The 24837-nt window shown below is 37.0% G+C and overlaps 2 protein-coding genes across 10 annotated transcripts in view; one reads left to right on the top strand and one right to left on the bottom strand.

The window, feature by feature from the left end:
- Positions 1-9629, top strand: part of Rab27b (RAB27B, member RAS oncogene family) — a 138252-nt gene extending 128623 nt beyond the window's left edge. For all 4 annotated transcript variants that reach the window (XM_040272921.2, XM_040272940.2, XM_021725000.3 and 1 more), the window contains 2 exons: positions 1835-1958; positions 3432-9629. In XM_040272921.2, the coding sequence (XP_040128855.1) occupies positions 1835-1958; positions 3432-3621 (314 nt within the window). In that variant the 3' untranslated portion in view covers positions 3622-9629. The remainder of the gene's footprint in view (positions 1-1834; positions 1959-3431) is intronic.
- Positions 9630-10176: 547 nt separating this feature from the next.
- The window catches only part of Ccdc68 (coiled-coil domain containing 68), a 46317-nt gene continuing 31656 nt past the window's right edge, over positions 10177-24837 (bottom strand). For 4 of the 6 annotated variants that reach the window (XM_078029995.1, XM_078029996.1, XM_078029997.1 and 1 more), the window contains exons 9-13: positions 22916-23021; positions 21418-21501; positions 16358-16434; positions 12822-13643; positions 10177-11983 (exon numbers count right to left, since the gene is read on the bottom strand). In XM_078029995.1, coding sequence (XP_077886121.1) covers positions 13586-13643; positions 16358-16434; positions 21418-21501; positions 22916-23021 — 325 coding nt within the window. In that variant the 3' untranslated portion in view covers positions 10177-11983; positions 12822-13585. Of the gene's footprint in view, positions 11984-12821; positions 13644-16357; positions 16435-21417; positions 23022-24837 lie in introns of those variants that run through there. The other 2 variants (XM_078029999.1, XM_078030000.1) reach the window with 2 other exon arrangements.

Genomic DNA, 24837 nt, shown 5'->3' with positions numbered 1-24837 from the left:
AGTTTTTCCCCTGCTGAAGGTCTTTGACTTTCCATTTCACCTGGAGGAATATTAGCAGAGTCCCTGAGGTCCTCCTGAGGCCCCTGTGATTAGATCTGACTTCCTCCTCTTCACTTGTACAGGGCCAGGGCTCCCAGGTCAAGGGTTGGAGGACAGGAGTCCTCTTCCTGCCGTGGGCCTTCTACTTCCAGTTTCCTCAGTCTTTATTTCTCTCCTTTTTTTTTTTTTTTTTTTACAGTTTTTTTTTTACAGTTATTTCTTTCCCAAGATTTTGTCCAACACTTGATTTCTTGGGAGAGGCTTTTCCTGACCCACAACCTCATCTAAAAGGACACTTGACATCACTTTGTCCCCTCAACACTCTGCACAGTTCCTTTAGTCACTATCACCACATGTCACTATGTTAAGTGTTTTTGTACTTTTGTTTTTGAATCTTTGTCCCTCTGGAATACAGGCCTGGGAATGTGCACACTTGGTCTATTTCATTCCATTGCAAAGTCCAGAGCTTGGTGAGCAATGGGCACAGGGTAGATCTCTCTCTCTCTCTCTCTCTCTCTCTCTCTCTCTCTCTCTGTGTGTGTGTGTGTGTGTCTGTGTGTCTGTGTGTGTGCATACTTATTTCTTTTACTTAAAATTAGTAATATATACTTAATAATTAAAATCTAAAAAAAGCTTTCAATGTGAGTTCAATAAGAATTGCAACCAATGGACAAAACATCAACAGATTTCTGTCTTTCTTAATTGTTTCTCCAAATGAATGTTTATTCTGTCATCTGTCTCTATTTCCTTTTAATATGTATTTCCCTATCCCAATTTTGGTGGCATTATTAGATTCTGAGGGGACAAGAAGATAATAAGATTATTGAATTCTTTCCAGAGGTTGATTTATTTGTCTTTTTTTTTTTCAAGGCAGATGAGACTCTTGTTTTTAAGTCTCCAAAAGGATAATGTTGGGGTTTAAGATAATCTAGTTTTGTTTTGTTGTTTTTAAATTGGATCAGTTTAAAAACAACAAAACAAAACTAGATTAATTATCTTAAACCCCAACATCTAGTTAATACTACATCTAATTAACACTTTAATGTCTAACACACAAATAATTGATATTATAGGGAAAGCCTTTGTGTTCTTCCTGTAGTTTTGGCAAGAACCTACACAACCAACACTCCTTAAAGTAGGTATTAAAGTAGTCTCTGATTTAGAAAACACAAAGGGACAGATTTCTTATCTTTTTCTTCCTTCCCCATATCTTCCGTCCCTCCCCTCTTCCTTCATTCCTCCCTTATTTCTGTCTATCTCTCTCTCTCATACACACACACACACACACACACACACACACACACACAGAGTATTTTCTTGGAGAAAGCAGAAAAACAAGATACCTGTCCTAAAATGAATTATGGTAGTTCAAAAATGTTCCATTCCACTGATCACCTCTTGGGACAACAGAAAAGGTGAAAATCTAGCAACTTCCTAATGGAATAAGCAGATTTAAATAGCTTCAAATTGTGTTCTGGTACCTCCGCTTGTATCTGGGGAGCAAATGGTATGCGGTGGTATGCTGAGCTCTGGGCATTTCCCTGAATGTAGAAGAACACAGAGAGCTATTGATGCAGGTACTTCTTGGACATTACTCATTGTCTGCAGTTTGTGAGGCATTATCTCCATTTTATAGACAAGGAAACTGTGACTGAGAAGAGTAAGTGACTTGGCTAATTACTAGTAAGCAACCAAACTGCAGATGAACAATTCGATTAGAATCTGGAGTATGAGCAGTCATTTGACATTGCTTGTTTACATCTAACTTGCTGGTTCCATCTGCTTCCTTTCCAAGGCCAACTGCAAGCAAATGCTTACTGTGAAAATCCAGATATAGTATTAATTGGCAACAAGGCAGACCTGCCAGACCAGAGGGAAGTCAATGAACGGCAAGCCCGGGACCTGGCTGAAAAATATGGGTAAGTCAGTTCCACCAAGAACGCTCTGACCTAGAACTCTGCTGCCCAATGAGTGGAGCAGACACGAGATTGGTGTTTGAAGGAATCTCCTTGGATCAAGAACAGGATGTGAGCTGAAAAAGACCCTCCAAAGAAATATGTGATGGTTTAATGCTTTACTTAATAATAATAGCAGGTGACATTTACTGAATTCTCATATATGCTAGCAACTGTTCCTAGGCTTTAACTCATTTAACTCCTTATCACCACATGGAGATACTGGAGTAATTCCATTTTGTACATGAAAGATTGAATCACTAAGAGACTGAGTACCTGATAGAAGGCCATATAACTAGTAAGGAACAGAACTTAAATTAAGTTCGGACAGCTTATGATAGCAGCTCATGTGCTTAAAAACAGTATCCAGTTACTCAATAATTACACAAGTCTAAAGAGTAGTACCTGACATGGACATGGTAATGTAGCCCTTGTCCGGAGCTTGAATGATACCCAGAAACAAGACCAAAAAGAGATCCATGTACTTAAAAGAGGACTTCCACCATAAAATTTGTCATTAAAATTTTTAATTTTTTTATAGATATACACAAAACCTTTGTTTATTTATTTCTCTGTAGTGCTGAGAATCGAACCCAGTGCCTCACATGTGCTAGGCAAGTGCTCTACCACTGAGCAACAGACCCATCCCCCAAATTTGTCATTAATTTTTAAGTTTAAAGCAATTTCATACTATCTGCCAATTTTGTACTAAAGGATTCTTATTTGGAGTTGTAAATTTTACATCTCAGAATTGTTCATTCTAAATAAATATAGGCTGCATTCACGTGAATATAAATTCAGTGCATGTCTCATTTCTAAATTAGATTTCTAAATGATTGATTGGAAGGGAAGTAATATTTTCACAGTAGTTTCAGTCACAAGTTTGGGCATTTCCTCCCTCCTAGTTTTTAAAAGAATGATAACACTTTGGCTTCAACATCCTGACAGCCTCCTGCAGAGGTTGCCTTGTCCATAAAACTGATGATAGCCATCCTAAAGATCAGCCCACTAATTTTTTACTTAACTGAGAAAAAGCAAGGATGTTTTCCAATGTATCCTGTGAAAACACGATTTCACAATCTCTCTGCCAGCCATGTTTTTGCATGTGTGATTTCTTCCTCTTAAAAATATTTATCATTAGCATTCTGTGCGAGAATTCCGAACATCCACTTTTCTTGGCATTTTTTTGAGACTACAGTAAGTTCCAGAAGTGTATTCTACGGCAGAGTGACTCTATATAATAATGATAAGTCGTATTCGTGAAAAATGCACAGAGAAAGAGAGTGCTAACATAAAAATGATAACTGTGTGAGGTAATAGATTTGTTCATTAGCTAGATTTAACCATTTCACCATGTATGTACTTCAAAACATTTTTTAATAGGATGCACGCGTACGGTTTTATCTGACAATATATGTGTGATCTTTTCTCTGCTAGCATACCATATTTTGAAACAAGTGCTGCGACAGGACAGAATGTAGAGAAATCTGTGGAAACCCTTCTGGACTTAATAATGAAGCGAATGGAACAGTGTGTGGAGAAGACACAAGTCCCCGACACTGTCAATGGTGGAAATTCTGGAAAGCTAGACGGGGAAAAGCCCGCAGAGAAGAAATGTGCCTGCTAAACTCTCCCTAGGAACTGATAATCAAGAACCCCACCCAAATATTCCTCCCCAAAGCAATGATAAGCCACACAGTCATTGTTGAGTAGACCCTGAACAATGGCATGTCTTTCTTTTTCTGCCAGATCTGTTTTAAGAAATCAGAGTAGTCAACAGTGTTCAAACAAATTGACCAATCCTCCTTGAGCCCCCCTTCTAAACACAAATCAAAGATTTTTTTTTTAAAGGTGATCTCACCATCATGGATGCTTTTTTTTTTTTTTTAATAAAGAAGTTGAGCATATAAGAGAAAATATAAGAAAGAAATGTTGGTGAGTTTTAAATGAGAACAAACATTGCCTTTTCACATTGGTGAAGGAAGGATGACTCAAGGTGAACATGGAAAGTTGCCTTTCAAAAAGATTATGTTTACTTCTTGTACGGAATCTGATACCTAGTTCCACATTTGCATTGGGGAAAATATAATAGCAACAATGGTTATACAATGAAGAAGTCTATAGAGCTCATAAAAGAACGACAGTACTGTGCATAGCCAATAAACGACACTAAAATGCTCAAGTGCTGCTAGGTTTGTGAGAGGGTGATTGTCAGATTTCTGCTAAAATGAGGAGGTTGCATAACAATGCCATTTTTTATATTCCTAACAAGTGGCAGATAGACCAGAACAGAACTATGATGGCAGAGTAGAAGTGATTGCCTAAAGGAGAAAGGAAAGTGTGGGGATATGGCATTTGGATAGCTGAGAGTAAATGTATCTGTCCAGATGCCTGGAAAAGCTACTTAGCCAAATTTCACTCAAGCCAATTAGAAGCTGACATTATTCGTTGGGATTAGGAGGCTCTCCAGAGGTTTCTATTTCAAACAAAATTTTCGGAATCCATGGGGGTGGTGTTCAGCTTCACGTTTCATTTTCTATAGCATATCTTGATAAATACTCACAAAGAGAAATAAACTATTGCTGTTTACTAAGTATCTCTTTTAAAAATGTTGTCAAGAAAATCTATCTAAAATTTTTTTAAAAAAAACATAAATTGTGTTGGTGATGTAAAACCAAAAGTGACTATCAATTGTGGGTTTCCTTTGTTTACAAAAATCTGGGAGACTCTAAATCACATACCTTCCCTCGACCTTGGCTTTGAAAACCATTGTGGAAATGCAGGTGTATTATTTGTAGATCAGCAACTTCAGAATAAGGATGGAGCAGCTCTGTAGTCACTCTAGATTTTCAAATGATTAATCACATAGAAATTGAAGATATCTCCTTATTAAAATGTCTTTATTTTTTTTTATTTTGCCTAAGGCAAAAGAACACCTATGGTTCAGCTGTATTTGAGGAGTGAACAGGAACAGAGATCTATCTTATCTCACCAAAATTGTGGCAAATTGTTCTTTTTTTTTATATAAGCTGTCTTTTCTAAGTATTGTCACAAAGTATTTTCCATTGGCCAGTTCTCAACATCATCTAAACTAATATTACACTCATTTTGTTACCTCATTTTCTGATATCCATAAGCCATTCCTATGACAATATTAAGAATGTTATCAATAACAAAGACAATGTAATACAATTTTCCATTTTGAGTATAGGGTTTTTTTTTATAGGATGGTTCCTCTTAAAATTTTTTTTCCAGCTACACCTAGTTTTTCCATGCTCTCTACACATTTAATTTGTTAAATTATATACATTAGAAACAAAATACCAGCACCTTCCTCCTCGTCAGTATCATAAGCATAGGCAGATCCAAGGGAATGTCTGTCTGTAAGGTTCACAGGATGGTTTACCATCAATGTGCCCCAAGTCAGAACAGTCTGGAAGCTTTGATGGGATCAGTCCCCGTGTAGCTCTCAGTGCCCAGCACCTCTGACTTCTGCAGCACCACACCAGCTTCTAAGATGGATCATGGTTGGCTTTCCCCTCCAAAGGTGTTTTCTCTAGAATGTTCTTCAAAATCTCAGTGCCTGTGCCATGAAGATAGACAATTATTACTTAAGATATTTCCTCTGGAAAGAAAGTGGCGGGGAATGATATAACCACTGCTGTGGCAAAGTTTGGTGAACTTTTGTGGTCATGATAATTTCTTCTTTGGATGCAAATTGTGATGTCCCCTGCATTTGCCTAACAGGGAATGTTTGTTCTTTATAAAATGCCAAAGCAATTATTTTGTTTTGATATGTCTTTTAGTTCCTCTTCATTTTCCAGTTACGTGATTGATTTCCTTATGCCAAGATTCTGTCACTGTCAGTTATTTAATGAGTATTTTTTTAGGGTCTGTTTTAAGATCATTATTTAATAGCTGTAGCATGAAGCAGAAGGTGATGGTGCCTATAATGATAGAACTATGCTTGTAAAAATAACAATTATTGGGTAACAATCTCAACAGGTTTGAAATTTAAGACTGGAAAGAAATTAAAATATTATTCTACTTACAAATAAAACCTTGTCTAAAAAAATATATTTTCTCAGTGAAATTTGGCATCTGACCCAAAATCTATGTAATCCATTGTTAGAAATTCCCTCTCTCATTATTTCAGTATTAATAGCTCTGTATTAATTTACTTTATAATTTCAAACTGATCTTCTACCATGATATGGAACTCCATGTTTTTGTATTCCAGAAGAGTATATATTTTTAGCCACAATGTGTCCTGTTACTAATTATCTCCCAATCAATCAGAAAACCATACTGTATTTTGGAGACCCACTTTAAAAGTACATGACTCCTTTCTGATACAGAATCCATTTCTGTGGAGTTTACACTGGTTTGATGTTTACATTTCCCTAACTCAGTGCCTCAGATACCTCTGTGACCAAATTCGTCTCCAGCCACATAGCTCACTTCCTCTAATATTAGGAGGAAGGCTAGACACAGAGACAGTCCTCCCACAGCTAAAGGTCTTCTGAGATCTTCAGCAAAAGATTCAAGGACTTCTTGGTATCTGCTGACAACCACCACCTTCTCTTCATTTCCCAGTTTACTTCTCGTGGATGGGCATTCCTGGATACTCTTGATTTGTGATTATGTGCAAGGCCGTGGTTTAATGTAAAAACAAGCCTTTTGAAAAATGTATCAAAAAGAGTTGAGAGACTACAATGTTTGTCTTGATCTGCCGACAAACGGGAGCAAATGTTGAAGTAGCAAAGAAAATACTGAGTGTTGGGAGCAGCATTTGTGTCTCTTTCCCTAAAAGTCTTCAAACCTGTAAGTCAGCACTCCAGCCAGTTGTGCTACCATGCCCATATGATCAGCTATCACACCCGTTAAAAAAAAATTTTTAAACCAGCATTTTTCTAGTACTTTCTTTGTTATTTTTAACCAGATGGGCCATTCTGTGACTCGGTGGGTCTTTGTCATACTTCTACAACAAGTTCTTTTTGTCCACCTGTTTTTTAACAGATAAGATGAACTGCACTCTCTTTTTCTTGTTCCCTTTATAGGAAAGAGAAGCTTGAATATAATGAAAGATACATTAAACATCCATTCAATAGCAGACACTGCAAGTTCTTTAAGCTGTGTGTTGAGTGTGCTGGGACTCAGCGAATGTGATGAAGTCCATGCACCCTCTTGCCAGTGGAGTGAGTTCAGGGGTTAGGAGCCACGTGGTGCAAGGGTGTGGTGAACAAGCAGGCATAGGTGTGACCACGAATCCTGTCCCATGAAATGAGGTCACTCACCATTCTCCTTCTCTGCTCACTTAGGAAAGGATATGCATCTCTCCACTCTTTTGTATATCACACCAGAAATTTGATCAAAGATCCTCATATATAAAGGATTTAGAGTGGTACTCTAAAACTCAAAACTATAAAAAATAATATTCCAAGTCTCTGGATTCCTAAGATGCTGAAAAACTTTAAAAGGAAGATTTGAGAGCTGATGTTAGCCAAAGTGTTAGAAGAGTTCTTTCACCTTCTACTCCTAAGCTTTACAGCATTAGAGGAAGTCTAGTGTGTTTGCATCTTTTAGAGAAAATATAAGCTATATCATATTTAAAGATGTCAAGATGCTGTCTATATTTGAATAGGTTGTCTAAGAATTTTCTTGATTTTTGAGATATCAGCTTACTTCTGGGGAGAGTCCTGAGTTCTTAAACATGAAAATGGATGTCGAATATTATCTGAGATGACGGTGGTCTCAGTGCTTTATAAATCTCTGAAGCTGCTTATCTCATAATGTAGAGCTTTAGATAAAAATTATTACACATACATAGGAGATTTTATAAAATTACTGCCTTCAAATTCTTGGGTAGAGATCCAACCACAATGATATTGTTGAGCAAGAACAAGGAACAACAACCAAAAAATAAAAAATAGGAAAAAGTTGGCTAAATCATACTTTTCAATACAGCATAACATGGAGAAGGTCATATTGACTTTTAGGTAGAAAATAAAAACAGATTTGTAACCAGATTTATGGAAAATATTTATCCTTTTTGTCTATCAGAGTTTATGCCCTTATAGCTAAGCTAATAAAATAAACACCAAATATTTCACTATGGCATCAAAATTTTGTATACTTAGAGATATTTATTCACTGTATATGATGAATCCAATACTCTCATCAATTGTACTTTAATTTCAAGGTGTAGCATCTTAAAGATGTTTTTCTCCAAAGTTCTCTGTATAATGGATGCTTGAGATATTTTCTAATTTCATATGTGGAGAGAAGATCACTAACAAAAATAAACAAAAACATTAGTGCCAAAATAGTGGAACTATTTAAAAGAATGTTATCTTTGGGGGAAAATATACCAGGAAATCTTCTTTCGATCGAGTGGTTTGACTTGGTCTTCCTGATCCCTTTCCTTTCCAAGAGGTCAAGGAAGTCATGGCAAATATCCCTTAGCTGACTTAGGCTTTAAGGATGATTAGCAAATTCTATAGAAGTCAGCACATCTGACTTTAACTGAATAGATCCCTTATTGAACCTGTGGCTTCCATCTTTACATCTGTTGGCAAAGCAAAATATTACCTGTCTAGCAAGCTAATTATGTATGCTTGTGCTTATTTTTTTCCCAGAGGATATTTCTCTCCAAATGCTCTTTGAGAAAAGCTAGTGTTATAGAAAGGATAATGACCAGAAAGAACAATTTGGGGACCATGGGGATGTCATTAAATATCTCGGTGGCTTCTCCTCATATAATGTTTATAAACCTTGAGTGCCTCCTAGGGTTTTTATGTAAGGCTCAAAAAATAAAATACATAAGAAAGTCTTGAAAATTATGTTCCATTTCCTAAACATGTGCTATTATCACAAGATAATAACAAATGAAAGACTCAGTCTTAGTTTGAACCTCTTGGGGTAAGAAGTATAACAAGGACCACACACTAATTTTAGTAGGGGTATTGGAAACTAAAAATGGGCCAATGACCTCAAGGTCATGTGTTTGATCGAAAACATTTAATTAAAAAGTATGAGCTCCATTTGATTGAAAAATATGAGCTCCATTTTAATCTGTATGTCCTCTTGTATTTAAAAAAAAAAACCAAGTATATTCTAGGTAGTATATTACAACTTGGTCAATGTCCTTCATGTATAAATAGGGCTTCTGTGTCCATAGCCTGGTAAGATTCTGATTGTACTTGAAATTAAGTAAAAAAAAAAAAAATTATCCTGCTTTAGTTCCTGTGTTAAAAATAGACAATGTTCTAATCACATAGCACTCAAACGCTTCACTGTATCCCAACCCTTCACCTTTCAGTGACCTGACTCTCATTTTTAAGCTAAGCATGTTTGTTTCATGGATCTCCTATTCAGATCTCTGTTTTGTCTAATGCTTTGAATGTAGCTTGAAATTTTAACATGGTGTCTTCATTCTATATGCCCCCGAATAAACTGTGGTTCCTGACAAACACTGTTAGGTCACTTTTTCGTTGTACCAAAGTTCTAGTGGCTTCAGAAATCATAGCATCCAATGATTTTTGTGGTGTCTGGGTTTGAACATTATGGTTGAGAACTGTACTCAGTGATTGTTCTGCACATTTTTCAAATAAAAAAATACATTTTTATCAATTATTTTATGTACTTGGAACACCTTTATGTCTTGTGCTGAAGTTGGAGGTGTGGTAGGTGGGAACATTTAATTGGTATCAACATGAACGTGGTATCACATTAAAAGCAGAATCCACAGGCTGGGGTTGTGGCTCAGTGGTAGAGCGCTCACCTAGCACGTGCAAGGCCCTGGGTTCGATCCTCAGCACCACATACAATAAATAAAATAAAAGTATTGTGTCCAACTACAACTAAAGAAAAAATAAATATTAAAAAAAAAGGAAGTAAGAAGTGATTTGAGCTCTGCCTCTTGGTTTTTGTTTCTCTCTCTAAATTTTCTCATTAATTAGTTCAATACTGGGCTTTGCTAGTGAAATTTCCTAATAATTTTGAATGATACATTGATTAAAATTAACCATAAAGATGTCAAAGTATTCTGTGGCACATAAGCCCTTCCACATATTATTACACATACCTTCTTTCATAGCAAAATGCTGGGCAGATGGTGGTATCTCCCTTGGCCATAGAAAGGTGAAAGCCACTTCGAGGAATTCTAGATCACAGCCATACAGCTTTCTTTAAATTGTTTATTTGCAAAGACTACCTTGCTCCCAGGGTGGACCTCGCCCATATGCTACTTAGATTGGCTTTGCCAAGACGATGATGAGTTTTTAATTTAAAATAAACAACTCTCCCAATGCAAGCAAATATCCCCGGCACCATTCCTTCCACTTTGCTCCCTGGGAGCCATAACGTTGTTTCACACAGGCACATTCATTTGCTGCTGGGTTCATCTTAAACAATTCAAGATAAGTCATTAGAGCCTGGTTTTCCCTAATGATTGTACAGGATTTTTAAAAGTCATCGCATGCCCCACATTGAGGAAAAAACAGAGCATTCCGACTTTCACGTCATTGGACAATTTCTGGTTTTAAAACTTTGTGCAAGATTTTGATTTGCATTTCTTGTCACATGGATCATACAGTAGGTCTTTTTCGCTCTGAAGACTTTCATTTAACATAATGATTTGAAGTGTCTCCGTTGCATATATTTGTTTGTGACCTAGCCCTATGTATCCACGGGCTACATCCTAAACCTGAGTTGAACCACGTTTTGTTGATCTCTTCACCTCTTGATGGACATTTGTTTTGTTTGGGTTTGTTTTGAGCACTTACAAATAAGGGTGCTTTGGAAACTCAAGCACCTTCCTGCCTTGGCTGTTTTCTCAAATGCCAAGTGCCATATTTTGAGGAACTACCTCTTGAACTCCATATGTTTATACTTTAACAATCAAGCAATTAAAGGTTATTATTTAGATATTCATTGCCTTCTTAATATTTTTTCATCAAAAGGGGGGCGGTGTGGAAGAAGAAAGGGATGGAGCAAGGAAGAAAAAAACATAAGGACTTAGCAGTTCTGGGAGGCTATAGGTAACCTAGAGTAACATTGGTAAGGAATCTGTATTTATCTGCAGGTCAGAGGAAAGGTAGAGAGTTTCAAAGTGAAAGAATTGAAGAAGGTGTATGTGTGTGCTTCTTAATTTTATAATTATTATGTTTTAAAATTTAGAATAAAAACAATAATTTCTTTTTTGCAGTTAATTTGGACCAGGGAAAATTAGCAAATAAATTTTAGAACTCTACTGACTGATAAAAACGATCAATTTCTTGTGCATGATTTTGTTATGATCCAATAAAGACATTAATGCATAATAATTTTATTATAAAATGACACAACATTTACATTATATATAATTGGTCTTCTTTATCATAAGGCACATAAGTAATTGTTGAAAAGATATACTAATTATTTAATCTACACATTTCTTTTTTTTTTAATTTTGAATCTACACATTTCTTAGCAATGATTTGCAACAACATATGTAATCAAAGTAGAACTAAGTTCCCAACTTCATAATATGAACATTAGGCCCATCTCAGATCTTCTTATTTATTTTATTATTTATTGTATTTAGAAATGCGGTTATTTAAAATACAACTGAACTACTATTTCTTCTCCTGTATTTTCTTTATAGAAATTTACTTTCAAAGTAATGAATTTCATTCCCCATTTCTTCTGTTTTATTGTTCAGAAATGTTTATTTAAGAAACATTTCTAACTGTTTTGAATGTTACATAAAAAACATTTTAAATGATAAATTCTAAATCCATAAGGGTATGAAAAATAACCAAAATATGACAAATGAAAGATAAAACTGATGCTACTATAAAGGTATCTTTGTTTTTGATGAGTCTGAATCATTTGAGGCTTCTGTAATTGCTGATTGGTATTCCCAGGGAATTCAAAGTCCATTTCAAAGTGGACCTGGAGGGCAGGTATCATCTGTATTGTCTCCAACTGTACTTTGATGTTCAAAACTGAGTATAGCAAAGTCAAAATAAAGCACATGAGGGTTTTTCCATTTTTTACTTTAGAATAAATTGTTCTATTAGAAATTATGAAGGCTGTTTCGTTACTTAAATGGGTTCATTTCAAAATCTCAAAGTTATTAAAATCTAACAGAATGCTTAAGGTTAAAAGGGCATCAAAGGAACTTCAGGGAAAAGTGGATTCTCTGTATACCCTAAAAATACTGCATGAAATCATGAATAATAAATGTAAATAAGCAGATTCTCAGCAGAAAAGTTTGCCTAAATTCTTTAGATGTTAGTCTAACGAGTGAAAGACAAACTCACTTCAGGAAATATTGATTGTCTCAGTAAATGATTTTTCTGACCCTCATCCACAGGATAATGTAGACGGACAGCCCTCATGGAAGTTGCATGCTTGATATACAGCAAGAAGAGGGGTATTTCTATTACTGAGAAATATCTCAGACCACCAAGTGAGCAGGCAGAATGAATATCAACAGCCAAGTCACAGGTTCAAATCCTTGTCCACAATTAGCAGTTGGGAAATTACATAACCACTCTCAGTATCTCTCTGTAAACAGGGATAATGACATGACCTGCTTCTGAGGGTCTGAGAGAAAATGACAAGAATCAAAACAGGTAAAGTGCTTAGAATTGCCCCAGCATAGGATAACTAAGACGTAAATTTTATTAGATAACTACCTTAAAAACTAGCAAACAATACAAATGTTTGCAAGGACAAACATTTGTATTGTTTGCTAAAACTCACACAGTGAGTAATGCAACATTAGAGGACTACAGTACTTGCATGAATTTATAAATACTTCACCTCACTTGTACATACCTTTAAATATTAATAAATAATACTGATACTTCATATTCCATACTGAAAGGTTGGAAACATTTTCCTGAGAAAATGTTGAGAGTTATACACAGTGGATGATGAAGGTCTTAAAGAAAATTCCCCTTTAGTCTCTCCTTGCTCGTTTAATTGCAGTGTATTGTATTTTCCTGAGCATCAGTATGTTTGCATGAATGCAGCCATGATTCTCATCTTCTGTGGGCAAGATGGGTTAGGAAATTAGCTTAGAAGAATCTCCTCTTTCCTTTGTCCATAATTCAGCAGGAAACAATTTGCTCTTTAACAACAGGTTAGGAGATAAACTTATGTCATAGTAAGATATTTTTTATTAGCTAAGTCAACTTTAAATAGACTATTTATTCATACATCTATTCACTCTGCTTGTACACATAAAAACCACTATCAAAATGTCAAAACTGACAAATTTGAAAGAGTTCCTTTAGCAAAAATCTGGAAACAAGATTCAGATTTTCTCTTTGCTTTTAGGTTTGAGACAGAATTCATCTTCCCTCCAAGAAAGCACCTGGACTCTTCGTTTATTTACCAAGTTTTGAAGAAAGAGTTCCTTCTTCAAGTATATATGTGCATGGTTTTCTGGAATATCATCTTCTGCCAAAGCAACCGATAGATAATAAATCCCATTTAAATACTTGCATTAAGCTATTTTAACAGGAATGTTTAGACACCATATTGAGGAAAGAATGAGATCCACATTGTCCTTCTTAACTGGATCTTTATCCCGAAGTTCATTTCCGTAGTCTAATCAACATCACATAAGGGGAAGTGCCTTCAGTCTTCGTTTCACTGGAGAAAAGACCACACGAGTATCAAAAGAGAGCACATGAAACCCTAGCGATCCAATGGCTGCACCACCGCCACTCACACCTCCACTCCCACCTCCACTCCCACCATGTTGCCAAGTCTGAACTGCATTGATCCAAGAGATGGTCATCATGTATCTGTTCTCGTCAACTCTCCCAAGATACAGTAGGATCACATTGTGAAAGCATTTAACTTATGCAGATTCATCTAGGTTTGACAGGACAAGAGTAAGAGAGTGAAGGGAAGACAGAGAGTCAGAGCCTGTGTCTGCCTTTCCACTCAGGAGAGATGCGCACCACAGTTAGGTGGAGGTTAGAAAACACAAACCAAGCGTTCCCTCAGAATGTTGAAGTTCTGGGGACTTCTTATAGCTTGAGCTTCTCTCCTCACTATGCAATTCTAGTATTTAAAATGTGCATGCATGTATACATGCATGCACACACATCCCTGAGAATGTACACACCTAGATAAATATGTGTGACTTGTTATTTAATAACATGGCTCCTAATCTCAAGCAAACCCATTCTTCTGGTGTTCAACTCAAGAAACATCTATACTTTTTAACGTTTGAAAACAAAAACATTGTTTGTTTGTACTTCCTGAAATACTTCATAGAACTACATAGAACTACATTTGGGGATGATTTAACAGCTCTGTCAAGACTAGATTTTAGGTGTGTGATTTTTTAAAAAACTTAATGGCTACGTTTGTACTTTAATCTATCCCTGAAGTTATAATTCCATTGTATATTGGTGAATCCATGCCAATTACATTATTTCTTGGAGGTGGGTACTGAAAATTGAACCCAGAGTCACTTAACCACTGAGCCACATCCCCAGTCCTTTTTTTTTGTTGTTGTTTAATTTTGAGACAGAGTCTCGATAAGTCTTTACAGCCTCACTAAGTTGCTGAGGTTGATCTTGTACTTGCAATCCTCCTGCCTCAACTCCCGGGTCACTGAGATCATAGGTGTGCACCACCAAGCCTGGCACCAATTGCATTTTTAAAACAGCCAGTGGGTTAGACTTCATTTTGCAAATGGGAGAGCTATTTTAACCCTGGAATTTCTATCAAAAATCACAAGACAAAAGGGATATTCAGTCCCATTTCACCATTTCTATTAGGAAATTTCCTCCACTTGACTTTCCCCACATCACAGGGAAAGTCTTTAAAAAAGTACATCTTTAACTATTAACTATCTGAAACTAAGAAATTGACCCATAAAACCATTTTCTCTGACACACTCCCTCTGTAGCAGCGAGATTCGAGGTATTAGATACTGGAGTGGCTACAGCATGATTGCAACCAGTTGTTTCTCCTCTATTTCACTCTAGCTTTATTCCCTTCAAGGGCAAAGCTGTTGAGCGCCTCTATGGTACTTAGCCACCCTTGGGAAATGCTACCTGCTTGGAAGAGACCAGCACACCAATCAGCCTCCCTTCCTTTGGAAGGTCATGCTTGCCCTCCTGTTCCAAAGCTGTCATCTCTTTCCCTACACTGAAGTGACTAATAATCTCCCTGCTTCTGAAATGTGGGCATCTTGTCTCTTCCTTGAATACCTCTGGGGTTTAATTTCTTCTTTTTTGGAAGTTGCATTGCTAGTGGCCAAAAAGATGAGAATTTGGCACCTGGAGGCCCAAAGATTTTAGAGGACTTGATTCATAATAGTTTCATCTCCAGTCTCCAATTATATCCATCATTAGCAAAGTGAAACGTTGTTGTAGGAAGTTTTAAAGGGAGAGATAAATCTGTCTGAATTCCTAGACTGATGCTAATCACAGCGAGTATGATTTTCCACCTCGGGCACTGTGCTGAAGGGTTTCAGAAATGAGATTCTGCCCTAGAGGGACCGGACTGGGAAATTCAAAAGCTGCTCAAACAGGAAGTTTTTAATCACTTTTAAAAAATGATACATGTAATTACAGGCTATGTTTTCTTTTAAGTGATCATCTCTTAAGAGTTTATGGAAATGAGATTTGAGCCAGATTCACATTCAAATTCAGGCAACAACAACACAAATTAAGCATTTAGACATGACTTGGATGGTTTCAACCATCATTTCCTTGGCTTTCATGGATCATTGTTGTTACTGGAGATTATTCATTGCCCTTGAAGGGAATGAAGCTAGAGTGAAATAGAGGAGAAATACTGGAGATTATTCATAGGTAGTTGTTGGAGATACTTATTTTTTAAGCAATGAAAATAAATAAATAAATAAATAAATAAATAAATAAATAAATAAATAAATAATATACCAGTAGTTAGACCTGCCCTGGTGATATTTGCCATCTATTAATTTGAGAGATGATATGGAAATTTCAATAAGTATGAACAATTCATGATTAAAATGTCCACTAATGTTATAAAAAATGAACAACAGGGAGTGAAGGACATTGTAGGAGATGATCTGTAATGCTTGGAGAAAATATCAAAGTCGAGATTGGGCTTGTTGGAAGGAAGAAAGCGGGGAGAGGGTACCCGAATGTATTCATTCATTTATTCAGAAAATAATTATATGGGAGGCTTCAAAGATTCAGTGGTGAGCAAGATTAACACAGTTCTGAAGAGGAACCGAGAAACAGAGAGTAAATAAAAGATTACATAAGTATTAGACTGCAGTCTTTCTCCAGGGGGTTGAAAATCAATCGTGTTCAACAGCAGTTGTGAAGATGGGGCTGAGGAAAGAAAGACCTTACCTGGTCCACACGGCCTTACATACTTTTGTCCTAGGAGTTTCAGACCAAAGTGCCACCTTGGTTTTTAGTTCTTTATTCTAAAATTGAAAAAAAAAAAAAGTGCTGAGATCAGATAGTTAACCCACCTATTCCATATATCCCAATGATTCTGTTCACCCTGCCACACACACCTGCCTCATTCCTTGGCAGTAAGTTTGTTGCAATCATTCTATTAGAACACAGGAGTGAACCATTTGAAGGTCATTAACTTTTATCTCCAAAGATACAAATATGCCCTGAAAAGTGCATAATCTTCTTTTAAGGGATCAACATACAGTATTCTGATTTAGCCTCGGATTTGCAACAGCTGAATTATCTCTGTTTGAATTTACAGATTCTTTTATACAGACAAATAAAAAAACTTTCTTAAAGGACCCTATTAAAGATACACACAACATTGTTACAAAACTGAATAAAAGCTCTTGATTATATTTTTTTAACTTTTCTGAATCTCAGTTTTATCACATGGAACAGGTGCCATCTCTTCTTCACTATGCCATTCAAGGCATCCTTAGCCTCATTTGCTCCTGGAGGCTTCAGATTGCTCATCTCTATACTAGTGGTAAGTGATACATGTCCAGCCTGTCTTGTATACATTTTTTTTCAAAGAAACAAATACTGTATGATGATAATATTTCAATGCTGGAAGTATTCTCATAATTCTAGGAGATAACGGAATGGCTAATAACAGTGTTAGCTGTTGTCAAGTACAAACCCTAGCACAGCCTCTCACTAGCTGTGTAACCTGATTTAGGTTACTTAACCTCTTTCTGCCTAATTTCCTCACCTACATAATACATATAAAAATAGCCTCTTCATCACAGGTTTGAAATGAGATTAGTTTAGTACCTAGCATGAATTTTAAGGCTTAAAGGTATGAAGTTAGTTATAGTTTTCTAGTCTAACTACCATTTTTTTATATAACAAAAAAAAAAATGAGTTCTAAAACTTTGGTTTTTTGAGCCAGGTGCAGTAACATGCCTGTAATACCATGCAGTGACTCTGGAGGCTGAGGCAGGAGGATCCCAAGTTCAAGGCTAGCCTCAGCAACTTGGAAAGACCCTGTCTAAATAAATAAATAAAGCAAGGTATATATATCAGTGGTACAGTGCCCCTGGCTTCAGTCCACAGTACTTCAAAATAAATAAATAAATAAATAAATAAATAAAAATAAAAACCTTTAAATGCCCAAGTTCTATTCATGGCAAAGTTCAGGATCAAGATGGGTCTTCCCAATCCAGAGCCAATGATTTCTCCACAACAAGACAAAACTGAGAAATTTCACTGAACAGATCTGGAGAGTGAGAGTCAAAAGAGTGAAAGTGAATGGGCCAGGAGTGAGTTGCCAGCCGCTGCACTGTCAGCTGAGGGTCTTGAAACCCAGGCTAAGTGACTCAACCTCCTCCTGCCTCAGCCTCCCAAGATGCTGATATTACAGGACGGTGCCACCAAATCCATGTGGGGGAAGCATGTGAATATGAAACTCTAAGTAGAATAAAAGCCATTCAAGGAAGCATCCAACAGGAGGCATATAATGACTACAGAGGAGAAGTAAATAGAAATCAGTGTGACTGGAATAATCTGGAACATTTTCCAACACAGAATCTTAACTTGGACATGCATAACAAAATGCAAAGGGTGAGGTGGGAAAGAAAATGACTTCTGATGATTCCCAGAGTGTGATCCTGGGAACATCAATTTCAACATCACCTAGGAACCTGTTAAGACAGATCCTCAGACCTCAAGAGACCTGCAGAATCAGAAACCCAGGCACCTGCTAATATGTGTTCATACGCTCACCAGGTGCTTGTGGGGTCAGCTCAAGTGTGGGAAACACTGGACTGAGAGTGATTTTTAGTCTTGGTTATGTCCTGGAATTGCCAGGAGGGCATTAAAATCAACGGGAGCCCAAGTTGCACCCTGAGCTTCTGTTTCATTTAGTTGCTGTCTGGGCTCAGGAGTTTTTCAAATTCCACGGGTGATTCTAAAGTGCAACTGAAATAAAGAACCAGTGAAAGAAGGAATCGATGTAAGTTGTGAATTTTGGCCCTTCTCAGTCCTCAAGTGAGAACAACATATGTGGATATATTGAGTAATAACTAAAAGATAGAGACAACACCACTGGATACATAAATCATTTCAGGAGTTAAGCATTTAAGTCTCATCCAGGAAATAGACTTCAGATTTGATAAATTGATAATAAGGATGCACTTCATGTATTGGAGATAAATCTAACATATCCTCCAAACAAGGGCAGGCATATCATAGGCACAGTGTGTGGCTGAGGGAAACCCCCCTCTATTCAAGTTATGAAGCAACTGGAAACACAATATTGTGATGACAGCCAGAAATGGAAAATACTTCTGTGGCTAGACAATTATGTAGAAGCTAATTGGATTTTTTCCAAAATAAACTCCCACTTTCTCAAGTTCCAAATAACATAAAACCATGAGTTATCATGTCTGTCTTTAATTTATTTCAGCTTTCATGTTGACTTGTTTCACCTATCAGATTAAGGCATTTATTATTGATTCATAGCTGTTTCTACTTTTTCCTTTAAGTAAGACAGAGATTTATTAAATCATTTGTTTATAAAACTACAAATCACTAGCCAGAATTTGTCTGTCATTGTTATGACTTTATCCTAGGAAAGTTTACTAAACAGGGTTCCTAAAGAATGTAATTTTTGTACACTTAATCTCCCATAAGAACAGATCATTAGTAAAAGAAGTTAGAAATGCATGAATGTCAGCATTGTAAATCAAGATGATGAAAGACATGGAAAAGTAGAAAGAAAGCAAGCAATTTAGGTAGAGTTAAGTATTTTCTCATGATATTTAAAAGAGGTTTAAGAGACTTTTCTATGTATTTAAAAGTTTTTCTAAGGAACTTGATATGAGTCAATTTTATTTTCTATTTGGAGGGAGTTACAAGAATAAAACTGCTAAAAAAGAAAAAATTACTTCCATGTCATCAAAATAAGAATAAAATAGAAAATATTTAAAACAGTAACTGTGACAATGGATAAAATAATGGTTATCCCAATTTAATGTTATAACTACTCATTTCAAAATATATATTAAATAACCACTTCCATTATATTTCACACATGATACACATATATTTATACACACACATGCGCACATGCTCATTTGATAAGTGGATATTGTGTGAAAAGGAGTCATATGCTTTAAAGTCAAGTAGACTAAAACGCAGATTCTGCCACCTGCTAGTTAAGTGATTTTGAACAAGTTTTTTTTTTTTAAACTTCTCTGAATCTCAGGTTTTATCACTTGCAAAATGTATCTTTTCCTGCACTTACTATTAGACCAAAAGGCCAATTGGATCAATAATGTACAGTGTGTAGGATAAATTACCATTTTACTTAAGACAATAAAATCTGCTTTGGGGATGATATGAACAGACACAATTGAAGATCATAAAATTGGATTAGAAGCAGGAGCACCACTGATTCATTGACTCTGTGAGAAGACTTGGCACTTAATTAGGTATGACCAGAGCCCAGGACCATAATGAAGTGAAAGATCAGAGAAAGATACCAGCTCTAAAATAATCCCTCCAATTAAAATTGATCACAGATGCACAGTAATTAAAGCAGTAGTTTATTGGAGCCAAAACAGGCTGGTAGGCCACTGAACAGTTTCCAACCTAAGAATGTAGTCTAGAATACGTGGGTGTTTCAGTTTGATTCACTGGTCATAAACTCCAGAGTGCGGGTCTCATGATTTCTCTATTTCAACACTGTTTTCCTGAATTCAGTGCCTAGGTAAGAGTAGTCACTCAATACCTGTAGAACTAATTACACCATTAGTGATGTGAACAAATGAATGAAATGAGTAAAAGTTCAACTACTTTCAATATAGTGGACACAGTGAGCCATGTACACTCCACAACTTTATGTGCACGGAATCCTACAGAAATAAGATGTAGTCATGGGGCTCCTTCCTGGTCTATGCTGAGGAGGAGGAAAGTTCCAAAAGTTGCTGCAGGTTTCCAGTGGAGTTCAGAGCATCTCTGTCTTCCACAGGACAGGACGACATTGGCAGATGGATATCCATCAGGAAATCAAAATACTGAAGGATAAAGTCGGAAAAGTACGTGGGTTCAGGCAGTTGGAAATGAGCCCTTGATGCAGACAAAGAGGTGACACAGTGGGGGTGGAGGTGCCCTTGGGTCTTGTGCCTGTGCTCCAACCTGGGCGGGGGCTTGGCTGCACTACCTCTGGGGTAGGGCCACCACCTGCCCAGGATTGTTACTGAATGCCAGAAAAGGGATGGAGAGGAGGGGCGAGTGGAGTGGAGGGGAAGAAAAGCATGTCTTATCACAGGAAATCAGAAAGTATTGTGCCGGGCTTTCAAACAGGCGAAAGTGGATAATTGCAACAGGTTTCTGGAAGTGAGTGCAGATGCAAAGCTGGAGAACCAAGATGAGTATGGATGAAGAGAGAGGAGAAAGGAGGACATTTCAGGCTGGGAAAGAAACCTGTGTGGGAACAAAGGCAGGCAACAGGAAGCCTGGCCATCTGGCTAGAGTGGAATTTACATAAGAGTGGCCTTGAACAAACTTCAGATCCAAGGCCATGTGGAAAGGTCATCATCTGTCTTGCCAGTACATCAAGTATAATGGAAAATGTGGATGCTTAACAATTACTTAATATATAATAATGTTATTGTCGATTTAATAATGCCATTAAATTATTTAAATACCAGTAATTTAATAATGATTATTATAAATATTCCTCCAAAAGATGTGATTTCTTATGCATAGAACATTCATATGCATATGCTCAGAAGAAGATACCTGTATGTACACACAAGCATACACACTGATGTGTGGACACTCAGACACAGCTCTAAGCAACCACGCATACACACTCAGAAATGTGTCACACAGACATGCACTCATGCACAAACCCATACACACACACTCGCACATAAGCTCACTGAAACACACAAACACACACACTCCAGGCTGAATTGTACCACAGATTCCCTTCTTACCTGGGCTTCAAGGATGTTGACTTTTTCTTTCAGATTTTCTATTCTTTTATCTTGCTCTTTTAAATTATTTTTTAATCCTTCCATCTAAGAATTAGGGGGCACAATTGGAAAAATCTTGTCAGGCCACAAGGAATAGTTAAGTCAGAAATCATATGGTTTTCTGAGGCCAAATGGTGCTCATCAAATAAAAGCATGATACCTCCCAGTATTAACAGACTCAGCAAGCTACAGAAAATCGCAAGCCAAATTAGCACCTGGAGAGGAAAGTCCTCAGATGGTGCTGTTATACATTTTAACTTCTGAAGAACCTATTCACACCAAATTGAGCAGGAGCCCATCCTGTGGAGAGTAGCACTGGTCTCCCCAGAGGTCTCAGCAACCTCCTGGCCTCCTCCTGCAGATGCATCTGCTGATAGACTGAAGGCGAGGCGCATGGGGAATGCAGAAGCTCCCTGAGCCTGCTTGTCAAGCCGTGGCAGGAAGATGTGACCTGCTTTGCCAAGAGGCCATGCAGAAACAAGACATGGAGTAGTGAGGTGCAGAACAGTGCCCAATAGAGGGCACAGTGGATTCTGAAGCCAACGCTGTTACCACCAGCTCTACCATTGAACCATTATGAGCCTTGGTCTTCTCATCTGTAAAATGTGAGTGTGAGATGCCCCCAAGATCTCTCCTGGCTCTCAAATCCCACTCCTCAACTTTCTGGCCTTTTCTGGCCTTTTATTGAAGCCATGGCCAAATGAATACAAGTGCTGACTTGTGTCAGGAAAGCACTGGGATTATTTTAAAAGGATTCCTTCTGGAAACAAATGTTATATATAAAAACATGAAATGGAAGTCCAGTTTTACATACACATCTTGAAGTCTGTCTTGTACATTCCACCATCTCACTGGTTGCTAACACTATTACTTATTCTTTTTCTCCTGCCAGGGTATTCCTAGAGAACAGGCTAGTTCCTACCCTAAAACACATTCTAAACGAATTTACTAATTATAAGGTTATTAAACAAGATACCTTCTTATTTTTAAAACATATTTTGTTTATTTGGTTATAGTTGGACACGATACTTTTATTTTATTTTTATGTGGTGCTGAGGATCGAACCCAGGGCCTCACACATGCTAGGCGAGCGCTCTACCACTGAGCCACAATCCCAGCCCCAACTTCTTATTTTTGAAAAGTATGAATAATATACAAAATCTTCTGAATAACAGTGCATGGTATCTGACTCAGAACACCTACACAAACATCAGTGGAACATCTAAAAAGCAGTTAAACACAATTTCCCAATGGTCCTTATTGAAAATATGGCAGGTGCTGGTGTTACTGTCTGTAACAGAAGATACTCAGAACTGAGCCATGTTGCATGAGAAAGCAAAAACATACATCACTGGGGAGAAGAGCCCCATCGCTTCTAAAGTCCAGGCAAGCTACCCATATTCGGCCTTCAGGCTGTAAACATACCATCTACCAGAGAAATGCACTCGATTAGCCTGACCTCCTGGATGATGCTGCGCAGGTTCTGATGCTGGGAGTGAATCACAAACTGCAAATGAGAGATCTGCTCCTGGAGAATGGAAATCTCTGTTTGAAGATCCTGGCAACTGGGAATGCAGAGAGAAAAAAAGAAAGAGAGCTTTGCAAACAGGCTGGGCAGCTCTTTCCCCTGCCTTTAGGGCTAGGCCTCCTTACACATCTCATGCTATGGAGCCACTAGACCACACAGATCACACTGAGGATGAACAGCCAGGAAGTGCTCCTGGGTTGTGCCTAGTCATGAACTTGAACAGGAATGCCAATTCATGTCACAAAATTTCTCCAAGAGGCAGCTGGGTTAAGTTGTATTTGGCCAAGTGAAGCACTTAACATTTCAGCTAACACTTTGAGTCCACACAAACCATGGTTAAAAAAATATATATATATATATATATATATATATTTAGTTAGTTAGTTAGGTTTGAACTTAGATTGCTCATACTTTTCCAGAGCTCCACTTGGGATACTGGAATTGATTTTCCAACTTTTGCTTCTTCCTTTTCTTCCAATATTAGTTATGAAGCCACATTCATCCTGGCAAGACCACCAAGGTTGGGAGCATTGGGAAGCTGAGAAGCCACCCACATTTTCTAAGTCTCAGTGTAACAGTTGCAATAATCTCTGCCTTTGCTACTTTATGAGAATAATCCATAGACTTGAAGAATAAAGTGAATATGCTTTTTGAAAGTAATGAGCTTTTCACAAAGTAATGTATCGATATTATTTCAGCCTTTAAAAAGTTTTGCCATGAGTAACCCTCATCCAATGCAATCACAATTCTGTATTTTTATAGCCTCTACACGTAAAGATCATGGAAATTCATAGAACACCATAGAACATGATCTCATTAGGGAAAAATAGGGTTATTAGTCTCCACTTGTTTCATATCATATATTAAGACATTGTTTCTCAAATTTAACAGGCATCGGGGATCTTGTTAAATCTAGATTCCAACTTAGTATGCAGGTGTAGGGCTTGAATTTCTGCATATACACTGAGTGTTCCATGATGTTGCTGGTCTATGGATTATGCTTTGAGTAGTGCAGCATTAAACCACTAAAGGAGGCTCCGTAACTTTTTGTATATAAGATACTCTTTCAAAACCATGTGACTTACTATCAGGCAACTTGCAAAATTTAGGAAATTCTTTTTAACTCTCTTTCTCTTTTGGTTTTGCATGAGAGGACTTTAGAAAAGTTTAGTTGACTGTTCAAATCATTAATTTCCATAAAGCTACACTAATCCTTGCATATGCAAACAACATAATGATGACTATTACAATATATTTATCATATGGAGTTAAATAATTTATCCTACCAAAGTGCTGTATAATTATGCAAAATAAATGTCACAAAATATATGTAAAAATGAGGCTCACTGTTGTCATAATATAAAATAAAAGAGAAGGTTCTAAATGCTCATCAATAAAGACTGAAAAAATGAAGCATTGTCTATCTATGCCATTCAGATAGCTAATATATATATGAAGATGCTAAATATCATTGATATTCAGTGCAGCACACATGGCAGCCACACATACATCTATGCACAACCAAATTAGCTAAAATTTAGTAAGACTCAGAATACTGAGTCTTGGCAAAGATTTGGAACAACAGAAACTTTAACCACTGCCACTGGAAATTAAATTAATATAATCATTTTAGAAAACATTTTCTTCTGAAGTTAGCCAATGATCCATAATTCCATTCTTAAGTGTATTCCAAAATGTGCATTAGAAGACAGATAAAAAAATGTTTATGGAAACTTTATGCATGTTGAAACCTGGAAACAAACCTGTGATATTCATTGACAGGAGAATGGATAAGAGACTGTGGCTTTTTCACACATAAACCATGAATGACAGATACCAACAACATGACTGAT

This window comes from Ictidomys tridecemlineatus, chromosome 13 (assembly GCF_052094955.1).
Source record: "Ictidomys tridecemlineatus isolate mIctTri1 chromosome 13, mIctTri1.hap1, whole genome shotgun sequence".
Classification (NCBI taxonomy): domain Eukaryota; kingdom Metazoa; phylum Chordata; class Mammalia; order Rodentia; family Sciuridae; genus Ictidomys; species Ictidomys tridecemlineatus.
Note: the sequence above shows the minus strand (reverse complement) of the source record. Positions and strands in the feature narration are given on the sequence as shown.